The 20767-nt window shown below is 39.9% G+C and overlaps 1 protein-coding gene across 2 annotated transcripts; it reads left to right on the top strand.

The window, feature by feature from the left end:
• The first annotated feature begins 10712 nt into the window (after nt 1–10712).
• Nucleotides 10713–17967, top strand: LOC103985129 (probable aldo-keto reductase 2). Of its 2 annotated transcripts, none has more exons than XM_009402750.3 (5): nt 10713–11059; nt 11125–11325; nt 16473–16645; nt 16736–16838; nt 17445–17967. In XM_009402750.3, exons 1-5 carry the CDS (start codon nt 10814–10816, stop codon nt 17802–17804), a joined length of 1083 nt encoding a protein of 360 aa, XP_009401025.2. In that variant the 5' UTR covers nt 10713–10813; the 3' UTR covers nt 17805–17967. The 2 variants fall into 2 exon arrangements, with proteins under 2 accessions (XP_009401025.2, XP_065007328.1); XM_065151256.1 differs by having other exon boundaries at nt 10716–11059; nt 16736–16833; nt 17445–17588.
• Nucleotides 17968–20767: the final 2800 nt, after the last annotated feature.

Raw genomic sequence — 20767 nt, 5'->3', positions numbered from 1 at the left:
TAGGGGGTTGTGGTGGCTGTGTTTTGGAGGCATAAAAAGGCATAAATAGGGCAACAACATGGGAGAAGGCAACAACCATGGGATTCCAAAGAAAATGAGGAAAACAAGGTAAAAAAGAAAGAAAAAAAAAGGAAAGAAGACAAGGACAATGCATAGTGGCTGTTCTCAATCATCTAGTAATGTTCTATCTCAGGTTAGATCAGATCTACAGTAGACTCTTGTTGTGATCACTTAGGGAGGTTTTAGATATTGTAGGCAATAACGTGATCCTTGTATCTCAGTTATTCTCTTGTGAATGTTGTTAGGGTTTAGGGCAAGAGATTGAGATTTATATATTCATTATTCTCATAGTGGATTATCTCTAGTTTGCGCGTGATTTTTACCCGAGATTTTTCACGTATATCTTGGTGTTCTATTTTATTATGATTTCATTTAATTCCGCTGCATAGGTATGCTAGTATTTGTTCATATACAAAGTTTATTCCGCTTTATATCCCCATCATAAGTTTCAAATATAGTTACAAATTTAATTTGACTTAGATTTGATTGTTATATGCACATATGAGATTCAATTGTTATCGATAGTACTCTTAACAACTTGATTATAATTATGGCAAAGAAAGATGTGTAACAGTTCTCCAGTATAACCATAACAATTATGAGATTTAACGATTCTTTGATTAAGGTAAGGTGTTGTCTTGTGAAGCGATGGATGGCTCTGCTTGTTGAACTTCAAGACATGGTCTTAGATGGGTTCAAACATATGCATATTGAATATGGTTAGTTAATTCTTATCAAAGTATTACGAAAACAATCTACCATTCCTTTGGCGATCTAAAATATTATGCATAGTATTTGGGCCCTTCTTGACAATGTTGATGTATATGATATCTCTCTTTATTTTAGAGAGAAAATTCGAGTGGTTAATTGGTTAGCCAAATATGTTAAGGGGATGATTTTTTTTTTTGTTTTTGTTTTAAGAAAGGGGATTGGCCCTCTCGGGTGTTTTATAATTCTAATAATATTTTTTTCCTTTTTGATTCTAAGAATATATTTTAGTTCTCTATAAATTAATAATATATTTTTTTAAAAAAAATAATGGTGATTTTTCTAAAAAAAAGTCTCTTTTTAAAAACTTTTTCAAGGAGGCACCTTTTCTTAATCCTCAAAATACATCTAACATGATATATCATAATTTTTTCACTTGAACATGCATTGGTCTATAAGTGAATCAAGTCAATCCCCCATGTATAAGACTTTCATTATTGATTATAATATTTTTGAATAGGTTTACAATATTTTTGGTAACTCCATGAAACACTGCAAGTTTATTTAAAAAATTATATATAAGGCAAATGGACTCAAAGCTGAATAAGATTTCAAATAATTATCCTATTAATTAAAAAACTAAATAGGGAGATTTCTATGTCAATTATAATATTTTGGAATAGACTTTTTGACACCTTTACCAAAATACTATAAGCGTACTTAAAATATTATAATTGAGATAAATTGACTCAAAACTCAATAAAAATCAATTCACATAAAAAAAAATGATTTTAAATATGTATCCTTATTGTTTTAGGAATAAAAATAATCAAATAAATAGACATAGTATTTTTTTGTTACTTCCATCGAAACATTGTAAGGCTATTTAAAATCATTATAACCGAGCAAATCAACTCAAAACCTAATAAAGATGGACTCATATAAAATGATAAGGTTTTAAATATGTATGCTTTTTGGTTTAGGAATAGGAATAGATAAGAAAAACTTTTATATTTATGATAATATTTTTGAATAGACTTATAATATTTTCCCAAATACTATAACTGAGGAGTTGGAATGGTTTACCTTAGGAACCAATCTTTAGATTGATGGATCGATTACTATGTGGATCATTCTACCAATTTTTAAATGGTGAGAGTGATTATGTCAAAGAGTATTTCAGAGATTATAAAAATGTGAGAGCACCCATTGGAAAATATGAAAAAGGTACCTTCCAAGAAAAACCAAAAAAAAAAAAAAAAGGAAATTTTGCCTAGCTATGACCCTGGTTCAAGAGGAACTGATGATTCCAGTTCTTAGTTTTTGCCAAGTTTGATTCTGATGGTTTTGGTTCCGGTTGCCATTCTCTCTTTTTATATTTTTTATATTTTAATTTGTAATTAAAATATAATTTAACGTAGCAAAAAATACATAGTTATATTTTAAAAATTTTGTTCAAAGTTTCACTTTGAAAAATGAATTGATTCCCGGACATACGAAAATGAAAATGAATATGTAAAAAAAATCCACAATCACTTATAGTGTCGAATGTCCTAATCATCCCTTGGTTGATAGATTAAATAAGTATTTATTATCTTCAAGGATTGTTTTGGTCTAATTGTCAATATATACTTAAGTCTTAATTGATTTCGAAGAAGTAATATTCGAAAGGGTTTCATCTAAGATGTGTCTTTTCATATTGAAATAAATTCCGTAACATAATTTTTATTGTTGACATTGGAGTTACTAATATTTATATTACTAAAATTAATAATATTATTGAATTAACTCATCGAGAATTGAAAATCCTATGCTTCTATGCTTGTAGTGCTGTCCCCAAACTCCAAAAATATCGTTAGTTAAATATCAAGGAACTTGAGACTACCAATGCCAGTCTATTGTGCCTTTACAATAATAATTTCACTCCTCAACAAATTCTAACATTTATAAGATTTGGAGGTAGCTTGTTATCTATTATAATATGCACTATAATGATGGTATAAGTTAATGATTATTTTTTTAACTTCTCTCATACTTTTTCATATAAATATCAATATCTAAATATAAACAATCATAATAAGTGGTTATATAATCATGCAAACCATCTAAGCCTACAACGAAGATTAAAAAAAAAAAAAAACCAATAAGATAAATAGATAGAATATATAGGAAAAAATATTATACCTATTTAGCTTTTTATTTTATCATAATAGGTATGCTCAAATTATTAACATGTTCATATTCTTCTAATACTACAATAATATTGATATATCATTTAGTTTACAAAATGTAAATTACTCTTTCATCAATTATTGATGAGTCCAGAAAATGAAATAGCTGATTCTGTTTAAAAGGAAAAACAGTGTTAAGAGATTTAAGACTTTCTGTACACAGAAATTGAAAGTTGATTAACAAACTTATTCTAATTTAGGAACAGATACAGTATTTACGGATACATTATCAAAATCAACTGAAAAAATTAAAAAAACCAAATGATACTATTCCAAAATAATTTATTGTCGATCCTATGTCGTTCATCAAAAACTTTAAATACAACCACTGTCAATCGAATGACATGTGATTCCTGTGTAGGAATTCACATTAACCAATGATTATCCAAAATATCTACCAAAAGTTTATAAATTATTTTTCTTTCTATAAGATTTATAAACATCGTGTGTAAGAGTAGATCGAGGAATATGTCTAGCACCAGGATTTAAAATATTTTGATAATAATTCATAAAATCCTCTTTTTTTTTATTTTTATTTTTACCAAAACGAAAAGAAAGGCATTTGGTGAAAACAAATTTAGTTAATTCTTCACAATTTTTTACTCGACCAACAGAAGAATTAGTAATGTTACTTGAAAATTGGAGTTTGGTTTATTTATCTCGACCAACTTGTGTGGAATGTTTTTCTCTCAATATATTTTCTAAATATTCCATATCTACCTCCTTTAAATTTAAAATTTTAAGAGCAATAGTAGGAAATCACTTGAAGTGAAATTTTAAAGTTAACACTCAGATATCGACATCGAGGTTGGGTGCATTGAGTTTTCACTTATTATTAAAATTAGAAAGAGAGCTTAGGCGAGGGAGAGAATGCTATCGCAAAGAATATTACAATTATAGAGATTCAAGTTTATAAAGAGTATTATGATCACTCGATGAATTGGCGTCGGGAAGAATGGGAAGTTTAGGTGGGTATTTATAGATATTTTGAGTTTTTTTTTTTCTAAAAGGCCCACCAAACTAGTTGTTATTTAGCTGTACAAATTTATTTTTTTTAATAATTTAAATTATAAAATAATTAAAAATATCCATAAAAATTGTGATGAGGGTAAATAAATCATTTACCACCACCTTGTCACGGCCTTAGCTAGAATTGCCTAAGGCGTGAGGCACCCTTGCGGCAAAGACGTGAAGTTAGCTTGCGTTGCCTAAGTCACGTTTCGCCCTTGCGATATTGCTTCACAAAGATCAGCCCACTTGCAACCTCTCGCAGGTCCCGAAGGACCTGTAAAAGAGAAAGTTAATTAGTTCGAAAGAACGAACGATGGACAACTCCTTACGTCTCATGAAAAGAGGGGAAGCTTTACAAGCAATTCAGCTAGCACCTCGCGTGCACAAGAGAAAAGAGGGAGATGAGGAAAACAAGGACTTTAGAGGGTTGAACGAACAACTGCAAGTCCACAAACAGCTGCTCACCGGGTGTCGGGCGCGATAACAAGTTCCCGTTAAGGTAACGTGCGAACTTGCGAAAGGTTGTTCAATGCCCGACACTATACCGAAGCCCCATCTAGCGCCGTGCCACCCAGGGGGTTCAAAGGGGCTGAGATGGCTGACGTTTTGGTGAGCAGAGGCGGGCTGCAGAAAACAACCCGCGGCACACGAAAACAGAGCTATTTTGGGTTGTTTTAGGGATGTTTTGCTCGGTTCGATGAGCGATCGCTTTATAGCATTGCAACTTGTTCGAAATTACATTTTTATAAGCAAAATGACTCAAAACCAAGGTAAAATAGGGTGCCAAGTAGTTGTACACGTAGATGAGAGCGACGAATGGTTCGTTGAACGGAGTTATTGTATACGCGCGATGACTATTCGTAACATTCTCCCCCACTTAAACTGTCGACGCCCTCGTCGACGCTTGTTTGTAGTTGTTGATGATTGCTTCTTCATGTCGTAGGGCGTTTTCAGGCTCTTAACTGGCTTCAGTTCGGGGAAGCTTTTGCCACTTTACCAAGTACTTTGTATGCTCAGCTCCATTGGGTAGCTTTATCTTGTGGTCCGCTAGAATGGTTTCAATTCGCTTCTCGTAGGAGGCTATTATGGGAGGTAGCCGAGTTGGAATACTTCAGGAAGTATCTTGTGGATCCGAGTGGTAGGCTTTTAGGTTGCTGGCGTGAAGAACGTTGTAAATTTTGAACCACGCCGGCAGCTATAACTTGTAAGAGACGTTGCCTACCCTGCTGATAATTGGGAAGGGCCCTTCATACTTGCGCACCAATCCTTTGTGGACTTTGTTCTTAAAGAATTGGAGTGATGCTGGTTGGAGCTTTACCTACACCAAATCGCCAACTTTGAACTTTTGCGGTCGCCTTCCCAAGTCTGCCCACTTCTTCATCATTCTTGCTGCCTTCTCCAAGTAAGCCCGCACAATATCTGCATTTCGGTGCCATTCCTTTGTGAAGTGGTAGGCTGACGAACTACTCCTAATATACCCAATTGCCATGGTGTGCGGAGTCGATGGTTGTTATCCTCTAATGATCTCGAAGGGGCTCTTGTTAGATGCAGAGCTCCGCTGCAAGTTGTAGGAGAATTGGGCAATGTCCAACAACTTCACCCAATCTCGTTGGTTGGCACTCACGTAGTGCCGAAGATATTGCTCCAGGAGCGAGTTTATCCTTTCAGTCTGGCCATCCGTCTGAGGGTAGAGGCTTATGGAGAAGTATAACTTTGACTCCAACAATTTGAATAGCTCGGTTTAGAATCGTCCCAAGAATCGAGTGTCTCGATCACTAATGATATTGTGCGGGACTCCCCAATACTTCACCACATCCTTCATCATCAGCTTGGCCGCTTCTTTTGCTGAACAGTGTAGGGGAGCAGCAATGAAAGTTGCATACTTTGAAAACTGATCGACAACCACGAGTATCGATCCGAGTCTCCCTACAAGTGGCAAGCTTGATATAAAGTCCAAGGAAATGCTCTCCCATGGCTTTTCTGATACGGGCAACGGCTCCAAAAGTTCCACCGGCTTCCGTTGCTCCACCTTGTCTTGTTGGCAAGTAAGGCATGTTTGAACATATTCCTCTACATCAGTCCCCATCTTCGGCCAGTAGAAGGCCCTCTGCACGAGAGCCAATGTTTTATGAATGCCTAGGTGTCCAGCCCAAAGGGAATCGTGACACTCTTGTAAGAGTTCACGCCTCAAATTGTCCACTCGGGGAACATAAACCCTATTCCCTTTTGTGTAAACGAGTCCCTCTTGGACCCAAAATCATCGTGCCTTGCCTTCTTTGATGAGCTGCATCAGGATAACTACCTAGGGGTCACCATACAGTCCATCCTTGATCCTGGAAAGGAAGTTGGAGTGCAATTGACTTGCTTGGCCTCCGCCCTCCAATTGTACGACATTCACGTGCTCCACTTTCTGACTCAATGCATCAGCCATGACGTTTGCCTTCCCAGGCTTATACTCCATTGCCATATCAAAGTCAGCTAAGAAGTCTTGCCATCATGTTTGTTTTGGGGAAAGTTTCTTCTGTGTTTGGAAATAGCTCAGAGCGATGTTGTTTGTCCTTAGCACAAATCGCAATCCGAGAAGGTAGTGTCGCCAAACTCGTAGACAGTGGATCACCGCTATCATCTCCTTCTCGTGCACTAGATACCGCTACTTGGTCTAGTTGAGCTTGCGGCTCTCGTAGGCCACCGAATGACCTTCCTGCATGAGTACTCCCTTAATAGCAAAGTCCGAAGCATCTGTATGAACTTCAAAAGGCTCCCCATAGTCTGACAATTTGAGCACTGGTTCTTCCAAAACAGCAGCCTTCAGATCTTGGAATGCTCTTTCACATTTGTTCGACCACTTCCAAGGCTGCTCCTTCTTCAATAACTCCGTTAGTGGAGTTGCATGCTTCGAGTACCCCACTATGAAGCGTCGATAGTAGTTGACGAAACCAAGGAAGGATCTCAACTCTAGCACCTTCTTTGGAGTTCACCATTCTGCAACCTCTTGCACTTTTGATTTGTCCATGCGAATGGAACCATCACCAATTCGATGCCTCAAGAATAAGATCTTTGTTTAGGTGAAGTAGCATTTCTCCCTTTTTACGAACAAAGTGTTCTCCCTGAGAACCTTGAAAATAGTCCGAAGGTGCTGAACATGCTCCTCGAGCATTTGGTTGTATACAATGATATCGTCTAAATAGATGACCATGAACTTATCTAAATACTCCTTGAATAGTTAGTTCATGAGAGTGCAGAACGTGGCCGGAGTGTTGGTTAAGCTGAAAGGCATCATCAAGAACTCAAACGCTCCATACCTGGTCACATAGGTAGTCTTCGCTTTGTCGCCTTCAGCAATGCGCACCTGCCAATACCCCGACCGAAGGTCGAGTTTCGAGAAATACTTAACTTTACCCAACTGGTCGAACAAGTCCGCGATGAGCAGGATGGGATACTTGTTCTTCACTATCACTTTGTTAAGGGCTCGGTAATCGACACATAGTCGGAGGCTCCTATCTTGTTTCTTCTGGAAGAGAACTGTAGCTCCAAAAGGTGCCTTAGAGCTGTGGATGAGACCACTGCTTAGCAGTTCACCTAATTGCTTCCTGAGTTCTGCCAACTCTGGCGGGGGCATACGGTAGGGTGGTCTCATTGGAGGCTTCACTCTTAGCTCCAGCTCGATGTTGTGATCCACGCCCCTGAGTGGTGGAAGAGTCTTCAGCAACTCGGGTGGCATAACGTTATTGAACTCTTTCAGGACGTTTGCCACCATAGCAGGTTATCGAATGACCTTCTTGTCAAGTGGCTCTAGCTTCATAGCAGCCACTAAGGTTAATTCACCTTTTCACACTCCTTTCTTTAGTTGCAACGCCGATATATGTTGTGGTTCCTTGGTTCCTCTCTAAGAGACAGGAATCACGCATGGGTCGTCGCCTCCCATCATACATAAGGAGTTTAGGAACGGCATAAGCACCAATTTCGCCACGTATGAACACCATTCCAAGAATTACTTGGAAGTCGTCCAGTGGCACCGCCATCATGTTGGTGTTCCCGCTCCATATTCCGATCTTGATGGGAACTCCCTTTGCCAACCTAGAGATTCGCTTGCCCTCCGAGTTCACCACCTTCATTCGACTTGGGCTCTTCTCCAAGATCAATCCAAGTCGCTTTGCTTCTCGATCGGTAATAAAGTTGTGGGTAGCACCCGTGTCCACTATTGCACGAGTTGTTTGGCCATTGAGCTTGATGTCTACATACATTAGCTCGCCACTTCCTGCTTTTCGTTGCCTTGTCTTCGGGTTCTCCCACACTTGACCCCGCATGACGTTTAACAAACGCATGGCTCTCATCCGGGGTCCTTGCGACTCCTCATCGTCGCTGTTGGCTTTAGAACTACTCGAACTAAGAGCGACTGCCTTGCCCTTGTTCGATTTGGGAGGGTGGATGGAAGCTGTTAAAGCATTGAGTGCCTGTTTTTGTGGGCACTCCCTCACCATGTGTGGCCCCCTGCACAAGAAGCATCCGCCAGGTTTCGGGGCCTTGCCTTTCGGGCTTGGCCTTTGTGGGAACTCTTCTTCTTTTGTTCGTCCCCGAGCTCCTTCCCTCGAGAATGTTTTGGAGGGCGATTGCCTAAAGATTGTTTCCTTCTCCTTAGGTCTTCGGAGGAAACAAAGTCGGTGAGGCTTTCTACAACAACAATTGCCCCGACCACATCGGTGACATTCCTTCGATTTAGTTACTATTGAGCCCATGGCTTTAAACCATCGAGAAAGCTGAACAACTTGTCCTTCTCGGACATGTCCTGTATGTCCAACATTAGTGCAGAAAATTATTTCACATAGTCTCGAATGGTGGTACTCTGGCGAAGTTGTCTCAACTTCCTTCTTGCGATGAACTCTGTGTTCTCGGGTAGGAAGTGAGTTCTCAACTCCCGCTTTAAGTCTTCTCATATGTCAACCCGACACCAACCTTGTTGGATCTCCTCCCAATGGATTCACCACCAAAGTTTCGCATCTCCGTTCAGATACATTGTTGCTATAGAAACTTTGGTATCTTCAGAATCGGGCCTCGTAGCTCGAAAGTATTGTTCCATGTCGAATAGAAAATTCTCGAGCTCTTTGGCATCTCTGGCCCCTCCGTAACCATGAGTCTCATGTGCCCTCAAGTTTTGTGATAGTGTAACGTAGGTGTTGCTTCCTCCTGCATTTAGTGCTCTTGTGAGCATGGCCACCTTTGAAGTGAGTTCCGCCACAACATCCTGTAAGTGTTGCACGAAGTCTTTGGTGTCATTAGACAATCGGTCGACTAGGGCCTCGACCTTGTCGATCCTGGACTCCACTTCCTCTTGCGAGCTCTCTACCCCAACAAGCCTTTATTGGCCATAGTAGAGTTCCTCCATGCTCACTTCAAGAACATCCAAGTGGGTTTCCACCGTTGTGAGTCTCTCCTTGTGACTCTTTTTCTCAGTTAGCGCTCCAGATTGCGCCTCCTCCACTTGCGGAGAGTAGCCAACTTTTCACTCATCATCTTCACTACCGCGCTCCTCTTGAGCGGCTCCAACAGCCTGAGAGCGAGTGTACACATGCAGCCCACCTACGACTGCTTGAGGCAAGGGTCCGGCTTACCCCATCTTGCTTGATTCGCCACGATGCTTTGCCATGGTGAAGTTGCGAAGTTACTTCGCTGCTCGCTCGAAGTGCTTGCCCGCTCTGATACCACAATGTCATGGCCTTAGCTGGAATTGCCTAAGGTGTGAGGCACCCTTGCGGCCAAGACACGAACTTACTTAGCTTGCGTTGTCTAAGTCGCAAGGCACTTTTGCGGCAATGATGCGAACCGGGTGCCGAGCACAACAACAAGTTCTCGTCAAGGTAATGTGCGAACTTGTGAAAGGTTGTTCAACGCCCGACACTATACGGAAGCCCCATCCAGCCCTGTGCCACCTGGGGGGTTCAAAGGGGCTAAGATGGCTGACGTTTTGGTGAGCAGAGGCGGGCTACAGAAAACAGCCCGTGGCACACGAAAACGAAGCTGTTTTGGGTTGTTTTGGGGCTGTTTTGCTAAGTTCGATGAGCGGTCACTTTATAGCGCTGCAACTTGTTCGAACTTACATTTTTACAAGCAAAATGACTCAAAACCAAGGCAAAACAGGGTGCCAAGTAGCTGTACATGTAGACGAGAGCGACGAACGGTTCGTTGAATAGAGTTATTGCGTGTGTACGACGACCGTTCGTGACAACACCATGGGTTCGACGATTAACGTTGGGCCAATAAAAGGTTTGATTTATTTTTATTTTTTAAAAAAAGTGTTAATTAAAAATTTTATCAAATAAAGAGTTTTTTCTAAAAAATTTACCCAATAAAATAATTATTTTAAATCGATTCATATTTTGATTGATTTAATTGGTTCAATTTTAAAAGAGAGAAGACAGATAATGTAGTTTTTAAGAGGAAAATATAAAAATAATTGAGGATTACTTTTGTAATTATAAAAAAGTTACGTCTCGCTAAGATTGTTTTTTGCAAGTGGAAATATCATAAAATAAGAAAATTTAATTATTATCATAATGTTTTCTTTTTTAATATTGAAATGACATCATTATTACTTATTTGCATTGAGACAAACAAAAGGACTAAAGCTTGACACGAGATGCGTTGTTAATGACCGCCTAATTTTTCGACGAGCCGCCCCATTAAATTATTTGGGGTTGACCAAGAAAACCCTTCCGGTCTCCCATTGCTCTTTCCACCATAAAGGGTGCAGAGCTGACCTGGTGGAAGGGCGAGTAGCTGGGAGAGAGCTACTCAAGAGGTGGAAGATGGCCGGCGAGGCGGGGAGAGGGCGCGACGGTGGCGTGGTGGTGGGGCGGATTAAGCTGGGCTCACAGGGCCTGGAGGTTTCCAGGCAGGGCCTCGGCTGCATGGGCATGTCGGGCGTCTACGGGCCGCCCAAGCCGGCAACTGATATGATCGCTCTCATCCACCACGCTATCCGCTCCGGTGTCACCTTCTTCGACACCTCCGACGTCTACGGCCCCTTCACCAACGAGATCCTCCTCGGCAAAGTACTCGTGCTCATCGTTAATAATTGTGCATCGACCGATGGATCGAGCATTGGTTTCTGGTGTAGGCACTGCAAGGCGGGGTGAGGGAGAAGGTGGAGCTGGCCACCAAGTTCGGGATCAGCTTCCAGGACGGGAAGGGGGAGATTCGTGGAGATCCGGCATACGTCAGGGCCGCTTGCGAGGGCAGCTTGCATAGGCTCGGCATCGACTGCATCGATCTCTATTATCAGCACCGCGTCGACACCAGGGTTCCCATCGAGGTCACGGTGAGTTAATCTATCCCATCGAACATCTTCTTGGATTGGTGGCTTGTCGAGGTTGAATTCATTGGAAGCGATCCATTGTTCAGAATTAAAATTCCATGTCATTTTAAGTAGTTGATGCTCGATGCCATGGGAAACTTGTTCCTTTACAACCTGGGTGATTTAAGGTTCAACTCAGAAAAAAACCACTCTCCTTTTAGGACAAGATTTCGCACATCAATCCTTGTCAGATCCTCCATCAACGAGAATCACATTACGTCCACAAATAGGTGGAATACCATATGTAAAACCCCTGATTAGTCCCACATCGAAAGTGGGCAAGATTAAGATTAGCTTATAAGGGTCTGATGAGTGTACTACTATCAACTTCAGCTTAAGTATTTTGATCAGTGGATTAGACCAAACGAAGTTGATAAGCTAGTTAGCTCATCAGGCTCGGGTCATAATACCATATTGTCGTAGAAGAAAGATGGAACAATGTTTATGATAGGTTGAGGTCTCAGACAGTGTGCTTTAATGGGGACTTTTGATGACCCGGAATTTAGAAGAAAGTTATGCACTTAGACTCGATATAGGAAATCATATGCAGAGGAGATTTCTTCACTGATTCACTTTACTGATCAATATCCAAACTTCGTCCACTAAGCAGTAAAATAATAAAAGGAAAACAGAACAAAGAAAATAGAAAATTGCAAAAGAGAAACTAAAGGATCCTCCTCCTTCCTCTTACAATAAAATATTTACTGATTATACTAAATCTTCTGCCTCCTAAGAAACTATTCATTTCAGCTCTGACCTTGGTTTGAGAGGGTTTTGTGCATCTGAAAAGAGCCACTTATATCCACTGTACCAAAGAATCCTCCACAGGCCATCATCTGCTATATTAACTGTTGATATCATCATAGATCACCTCCTATAGCAGCCCAAGTTGTTTCTTTTGGATGAATGACCCTATCTTGTGGTGTATAATATCTCCGCTATCTTCTTTTCCCCTTGTATATTTGGTTGTTGCCATGTGAAAACTATTTGTGTTGCAACAGTTCCTGGTCGAGAATCCATACATCCCTTACCAGTGTATGGACAACTATCTCTCGAGCACAGGTTTAGGTTCGGCCTCAATGGGAATTACAAATAGACTAAAACCAAAAACTTGGAAGCATTTAGCTAACCACATTAGTAACTAAAGCTAAAGCGATTATCAGTTCATGATGATTGGAATTGAACCTTCTTCTGTAGACCCCTAGTATACACATCGATGGCACTTGGATATTTCTATATGGGCAATAACTAAATGACATTACTTTCATGCAACTGCTATCAAAATTGACATTCTGCAGCTGGTGTGTCACTCAAAAATCTAGCATGCAGTAAGATTCTTATGGAAGTGAATGGCTAAAGGAAGTATTTGTTTAGTGCCTATTGTAAATCTCTTTTGGATGTGATGGTCCACTATGCTAAAGAAGGTTGGCCACTATTTTTCAGTCTTGAGAGTAGCAGTTCATAGATAAATCTGATAAGAGCCCTAGTGTTTTATCATAGAAGAAAGGGGATCATCACTTCGAGGGGATCAGCCTCCTTGATCACTTCGAGGGATCAACCTCCTAGGGTTTGTCAAAGAACTGGATAATATTTTATTGCTTGTCGAAAAGAAACAGTTACATCTCTATTTATAGAGTTCCACCCAGAGTCCATTAGGATTTGGACCCTTAATAATAAATAAATATTAAATAAACCTCTATTCGACTCTTATCGAATTAAATAAACTCAACAAAACATTATTCAAAAGCTCAGAAAATAAGGGAATCCTAACAATTCCTCCCCCTTCAAATCAGTCTTGTCCTCTAGGTTGAGCAGCATCAAACTCATAGAGTTTCTCTTTCAGCAGTTCAGTCACAGGGTATTTGCGACATATCACAACCCGTTGATCAAGTAAGTATGGACTCCACTACTTGATAGTGTAAGCAATAGGTCGGCCTTTTGATATTGCAGTCTTCTAAAAAACTCTCCATCCGATGACTAGTGATAGTTGTGACCTTACTTCCACGTCTTCCCTTTGGGATCACCTGCTTTCCATTAATAAAAAAACTTCATGATTAGTTTAGAAAAATTTCACGAAACATCACCCAAGGTTGATAGCCATTCAATTCTAAGCACCACTTCGAAGTCTTCCAAGGGTAGCAAAAAAAAGTCCACAAACAACTCTTGGCCCTGTATAATCAACTTTATCTTCGAACATTTGCTATCACAAGTTAAAATTCGTCTATCAGCGACCTTTACTTCGAATTTGTTATAGTTTTCAATGTGATAGGCCAATCGGCCAACAACCTTATTGACCATAAAATTGTTAGTGCTACCAGTATCAATCAAAATTGTAACATGCTGATGTTCCAAAGTTCCTCCAACTTTCATAGTTTGCGAGTTAGAGGAGCTGGCTAATGAATGCACTGTATGTATGATAGGTCCAACATCATCATCAGAATCCATACCTTCATGATCGAAGTTCACATTGTTAGCTTCTGGTTCCTCCCCAATTGGTTCAATCATCAGAAGTTGCTCTTGTTTACATTGGTGCTCCCTACTCTATTTTTCATCACAGTGCTAGCACACACCCTTCGCTGATATTTCCTTGAGTTCTTCTCGGGTTAACCTTCGGGTGTTAGGGTTCCGGTTGGGAACAGATGGGGCGAGTGGCTTGCTAATCATCTGTTTGTTGTCACTTCTGTTTCGATGATTTTCCCTGTTAAATTTTTCCCCATGTAAACGTGCAAATGATATTGCAACGATCATAGTGCGGGGTTGATGAGCTTTAACTTCATACCGAATATCTGGATTAAGTCCTTCGATAAATGTACCCACTAGTTGTCGTTAAGACCAATCTCTGGCTTGATTTGATAATCGTTCAAATCTGGTCTGATATTCCAATACTGTAAAAATCTAACGAATTTTGGTGAGCTGTCCATCAACATTCTTATATTCAGATTGTCCAAAGCGAACAAGAAGCCCTCTTTTGAATTGCTCCCACGAGGGAACTTTATGGTAAGTTTCGTACTAATCATACCACTGGATTGCATCTCCATCTAGCTAGATTGATACCAGGGTCTGCCGTACCGAGTTGTACCGCTCGGTACGGGCGGTACGTATCGGTCCGACAGGTTGTCGGTACGCGGACCGACAGTTACTGGTCCGAGAGTACTGTAGCACTGTAGCAGTGCTACAGTACTCGGTACACCCAGGTGTATCGCTCGGTATACCGTACCATACCGGTACCGAGCCCAGGTCGAAATACCGGTACGGTACGGTATTGCGAACCTTGATTGATACTATTTCTACTTTGGATTTTTTTGGAGTTTTGTGAAAACGAAAAAAATTTTGTGCCCAAGAGATTCAACTGGTCAGATCCCCATCTTCCTATCTTGGAAATTCTACCTTAACACGTGGGTATCTTGTGTCATATTCTTGGACCATTTTCCTATATCTCCAGATCTATTCAATGTAGAACTTGAACTTTCACCTTGTTGAAACTTGCTAAAGTTCTCTAATAGCCATTGCATAAGACCGCAAAGTTCTCAAATTTGGTTTCCAATGCTTCAATTTGTGCTTTCACTGAGTTATCAGTAGCCATTGCATAAGACTGCAAATATGTAATCCCCAATTCTTGTTTATGATGTTTGGTCAAGGGCATCAGTACTGTCGATGCTGAGGGCAACGAAAAGGCTTTTTGCGGTCTACGAGGAGGAAAAGTTGTTGCCCTTTTTCTGTCGTTGTTTGGGGTGAGACCGTCGGGGGCCGGAAGGCAACGGCGTTGGCTACAGTTGCTATGACCCAAGGGAGCGATCGCCAAGCAGCCGGTGTTGAGGCTGTGGTGGTGCAACAGGTGGCTGTGGCAGAGGATGCAGGGCAAGGGGGGGAAGGCGGAGTTGACAAGGTTGGTAGGCGACGATTGTTGAAGATGAAGCTATGGTGGCGCAGTTGGGAATCGATGAGTTGCCCTGTCCGAGAAGCAGTGGCGGTGGTGGAGAAGGGGAAGCAGTGATCGCTGACTAGGAAGTAGCGACGGGATGAGGCGCGATTGAGGGGCGGAAATGTCGCCGTGAGCGGCTGTGACCCAAGGGGAGGAGGGTTGCGGTTGGGAAGCGAGCGTCGACGAGGTAGTGTTGAGGGCGTGGTTGGGAGGTGATTGTTGTCGATGTCGGTAGCGAAGAGAGGAGGAAACAACGACGGCTGCGGCGGTCGTGGTTGCCTTGTTTCGATTGCCACGAGGAGGGCTGGTCAAGCGACTGTGGCTGTGATCCAAGGGGAGGCGGGTGACGGTGGACTCTGGCCGGGAAGCGGTTGCGGGGATGCGGCGGGACGGGACGCTGGTAACGTTGTCTCTAGCAAAGGCTCGGCTAAGGATGTCTACGGTGGAAGGTGGGATGAGGCGCCCCTTTCACGCTCGAGTGGGATGGGGTGTGAGCGGTTGGAGGGCGACTACAGCGCAACGATGGGGGGGGGGGAGATATAACTGTTTCTTTTCATTGCTTGCCGAAAAGAAACAGTTATATCCCTATTTATAGAGTTCCAGCCAGAGTTCACAAGGATTTGGACTCTTAATAATAAATAAATATTAAATAAACCTCTATCCGACTCTTATCGAACTAAATAAACTCAACAAAATATTATTCAAAAGCTCAAAAAATAAAGGGATCATAACAAAATCACAATTATTCATCCTACTTTATTTTCCAGAACCTTTAAATTGTTTCTCTTCCAATGAAGCAATTTAAGCATGTTATGGATTAAATCAGACCACCCGATCTTATTTTGTTGAAATCAGTAATGTGAGTCATAGAACAGCCTTTCTGCTCGTTGGAGGTTCCTCTTATACATTGCTTGTAGGAATTTTTTTAATTGTTGAATGTTATCCAGAATCATGCTCTTGCTGCAAAATGACCAAAATATTGAATTAGTATGAGTATGAAACTTTGATTTTTCAGATTTCACAATTATGCTTGGAATTCATCGATGCCATTCTTTGCCATAGATGCCATGTCTCTATGGGCTCTTAAATTCATATTTGTAAATGTTCTTAGTTTTACTTATAAGGTCAGTTTCCTGTTTTCTATGTATATTTAAGCAAAGTACCCCTTTGAACTTTTATTTTGTTTTAGATGGGAGAACTTAAGAAATTGGTCGAAGAAGGAAAAATAAACTACATTGGACTGTCTGAGGCTTCTGCATCAACAATCAGGAGGGCACATGCTGTTCACCCAATAACTGCCGTGCAACTGGAATGGTCTTTGTGGACAAGAGATGTCGAAGAAGTTATAATTCCTACTTGCAGGTAGAGCTTGCTGATTGGCTTTATCTTTTATATAGACCACTATTTTAATATTCTATTGTGATATTGATTTTTTACTTTTTTTTTGTCCAGAGAACTCGGTATAGGCATTGTTGCATACTGTCCACTGGGAGGGGGCTTCTTTTCTTCTGGACCAAAGATGGTTGAAACTCTGTCTGAACATGATTTCCGTAAGGTGGCCATATACTATAGTTAGGAAAAGATATAAAAATCCTTTTATGCTCTTATAAGTTGAAATTATTTTGAATGCAAGAATAGAAGTGATGAACAACTATTGAAACTACTAATCATCTGGACTACTGACCATTGTTACCAGCTGACCATTATTGCATGCAAAAGTTGAAGTTTATGTTTTAATGATAATTCAATCAACAGGAGGATGTCATTGGAGTGTGATATGCTTTGCTTATCGGTTAGATTAATGATGCATAGAGTAAAAGAAACACAGTAGTTTATGTCAAAGCCTCCTGTTGAAAATTATCATATTTGTGTTTAATGCTCAAGTTGTTCATGATTTTGACAGAGTTGGGCTTATCATATTCAGGCTCTAGATGTTTGATATATCAAACTAGACAAGGGATTATAATCACATTAGTGAATGCCTACTAAACATCCATGACTACAATCACCTTGAATGGAACATTTATTTCATGTTAATTACTCTGTATTCCGTGGTGTCAGTAGGATTGTCCTTTTGAATTCGTTATGTTTATCTTAAAGTAAACTTCTTTTCTTTTTTTTTTAGTCTAATGATATTCTGAATGATGAATTATGTGTGCAGCTCATGCCTAGGTTTCAGCCTGAGAATCTCGCTCAAAATGCACTTATCTTCAAACGTGTAAGCGAAATGGCCAAGAGGAAGGGATGCAACCCTTCACAACTTGCATTGGCCTGGGTTCACCATCAAGGAAGTGATGTGTGCCCTATACCTGGCACTACCAAGATTGAAAACTTTAACCAGAATATTGGAGCACTGTCAGTAAAACTCACACCTGAGGAGATGGCTGAACTTGAATCATATGCTTCGGCAGATGCTGTGAAGGGTGATAGGTATGATGCTGCAATGAATACATGGAGAACGTCCGACACTCCTCCCTTATCCTCGTGGAAAGGTGAACGAACATCTTCCATATGTTCTTGAATGGTTGTTGTGTGATTTGCATGAAAATGAACTCCCTAGGAGGCTTTTGCTCGACACTTTGTTGTCTATTAGTCACCAATATTAGAGAACAAAATCGTCTGGTTGAGTTGTTTCAGCTCCTGCTTGTTATTCGATCAAATAATCGAACCAAAAAATCAAATCAGTTTTGGTGTAGGCTACCTTAACCTAGTCGAACCGAAAAAATAGTTTGGTTCGGTTTGATTCTTAATGGTTTGAACACCCCTAGAGGTAATTGCATTTGGGGTCATGGTTAATGTGTTAAATATCGTGAACGATTGTGCATTTTTTCTGATCATAAAGGAAAGAGCATAGCTATCGCTTAATTCATATTATCATATTATGGATTTCAAATATGGTTAGAAATTTAATTTGACTACACTACATGATTTGACCCTTATGTGCACAAATGCAGTTTCCGAGTACAACCGTAACGGTTACAAGATTTAACCGAGGGAAGGCTGTGCTCGTTGACTACACTACATGATTTGACTACACTACGTGTTGTATTATGAAGCGAGGGCTGTGCTCGTTGAACTTCAAGACATGGGTTTAGACATGCATATCGAATATGGTTAGCTAATTCTTATTAGAGTATTACGAAGGAAGTCTACCATCCTTTTAGCAATCTAAAATATTATGCATAGTATTTGGACCCACAATTTTGATGTATATAATATTTTTTTAAGAGAAAATTGAAGTGTCCAAATATGCTAAGAAGATGAATTTTCTTTTTTTTTTTAGAGAGGGGAGTGGCCCTCTCGGGTGTTTCCTAATTCTAATAGTGTGTCATTTGCTCTTTGATTCTAAGAGTGTTTTTTTGTTCTTCTATAAATTAATAATATATTTTTTTTAAAAATAATGGTGATTTTTTTAAAAAAATCTCTACTTTTAAACTTTTTAAAGGAGGTACTCCTCATTTTCAAATTTCTTTAGGGTCAGCTCCCATCTTCTCTTAATTCTCGAAATACAGCTAACATGACATATTATAATTTTTCTCCTTGAACATTTTATGGTTCGGTTTACAAGTAAATCAGATTAATCCCCTATGTATAAGATTTTCATTATTAATTATAATATTTTTGATAATTCCATCGAAATACTATAAGTCTATTTAAAAATATTATATATAAGATGTTAACACACAAAGATCATCGACCGATGAGTCGACCAAATCGATTCTTTATCGAAAGTGCAAGTTCTTTCTGATGATTCCTCTCGATTGACGTGGAGAGCAAGCATTGTGGGCGGGACGAAGGAATTTGTAGGGAGAGGCAATTCGCTAGGAGCATCTCAGTCTTCAAGTGGTGAAGCTTGGTTTGGGAGCTAGGTGGTCCTCTCTTTTGGGAAACTGGTTTTTGTTTTATTTTTGCACTACACATGAAAATCCTTAGTCGCAAGGGCTCTAATACACTATTGGGAAATATGGGAGAGTATCACATACACAACGGAAAAATAAAATAGAAATTAATTTCCCAAAAATAAATTTATATCGAATCATGTGAACCATTGGGAGCAAATTACTCATGAAACCGAAAATTACGTAACACGTGTGAGATGTTCTCACTTAGGAAAGATCATATATCCCTAATATACAAATCCCACTTTGTGGATGAAGGAGCTCTCGCAAACTCCTATGATGCGTTCTTTTCTCGCTTTAGTGCACCACAATGTAGTAGCAAACATAAGAAGGGGATGGCCCCTTCTTCCTGTTCTCATGCCCCAAATAGGGTTGATGACAAGGGAGGAAAGGGAGGGAGGAGAATAGGAGGTAGGTGGCCAAGGAGTCGAGTCAGCAATAGTATTTTGCTTAGAACTCTTCTAGCTTACTACTACTCCATTCAAGGTGAACACATACCTTGAGTTCGACTTGCTATCATCGACATAAAACTGAAAACTCGAGTCCGTATATCACTTAATCTTGAGACTACTTTTATCATATATTAGTAAAAGATCCTTAATTCTTCTTAAGTACTCAGGGATACACTTTACTGTCATCCAATGTTCCAAGCTTGGATTCGCCCAATACTTGCTCGTAACACTTAGAGCATAGGCTATATTAGGCTTGGTACATAGCATAACATACATGATAGACCCTATTGCTGAGACATAGGATATTTTATCCATGTTTGTCTTTTCTACAGGAGTCTTTAGGGACATACTCCTAGAAAGTGATATTCCATGTCTCATCGGTACAAGAGCTCTCTTGAAATTTTTCATACCAAACCTTTTCACAATAGTGTCTATGTACCTAGATTAGAATAGACCAAGCATCCTATTGGATCTATTACTATAAATTTGAATCATCAAGAAGTAAGATGCTTCCTCTAAGTCCTTCACGGAGAAGTGTCTAGATAACTAAGCTTGTATTATGGAAAGCATTCCTACATCATTTTCAATGATCAGGATGTTATTCATATATAGCACCAAGAATGTGATAACACTTCCACTTACCTTCTTGTATATAAAAGGCTTATCTTCATTCTTAATGAAGTAAAAATCTAGCGGCGAAAGAACATAAAACAAAAACCTTAAAATTTTCAATACATGTTCATCATCGTGCGTAGATTAATGCACAAAACCCGTAAAATAGAAAACCACATATGAGATAGTTGTGTTACATAATGAGATCATATATCCTTGAATCCATGCAAATCTGTAGGAGTGGATGAAGGAGGTCAAGCGTCCTATTCTCTAGCGAATATCCACACAATAGGGCTACAACGACGCTCCTCAAATCTCTAGGCCTGCTCTCTAAAGAGGATAAGGGGAGAAGAGAATAGGAGGTGACAACTTAGAAGTTTCAGCCTATGGACCTTTAGTTCCGTCCTATTTATAGAGGCCCCTAATTAACCCCAATGGATCCTACCCTATTGGGTATTGGATTTCTATTCTATGATATGATGATAGCAAAATTGCATGATGATAAAACTGGAGATTATGTT

Source organism: Musa acuminata, chromosome BXJ3-5 (genome assembly GCF_036884655.1).
Source record: "Musa acuminata AAA Group cultivar baxijiao chromosome BXJ3-5, Cavendish_Baxijiao_AAA, whole genome shotgun sequence".
NCBI lineage: Eukaryota > Viridiplantae > Streptophyta > Magnoliopsida > Zingiberales > Musaceae > Musa > Musa acuminata.
This window is presented reverse-complemented; position numbering and strand designations above follow the sequence as displayed.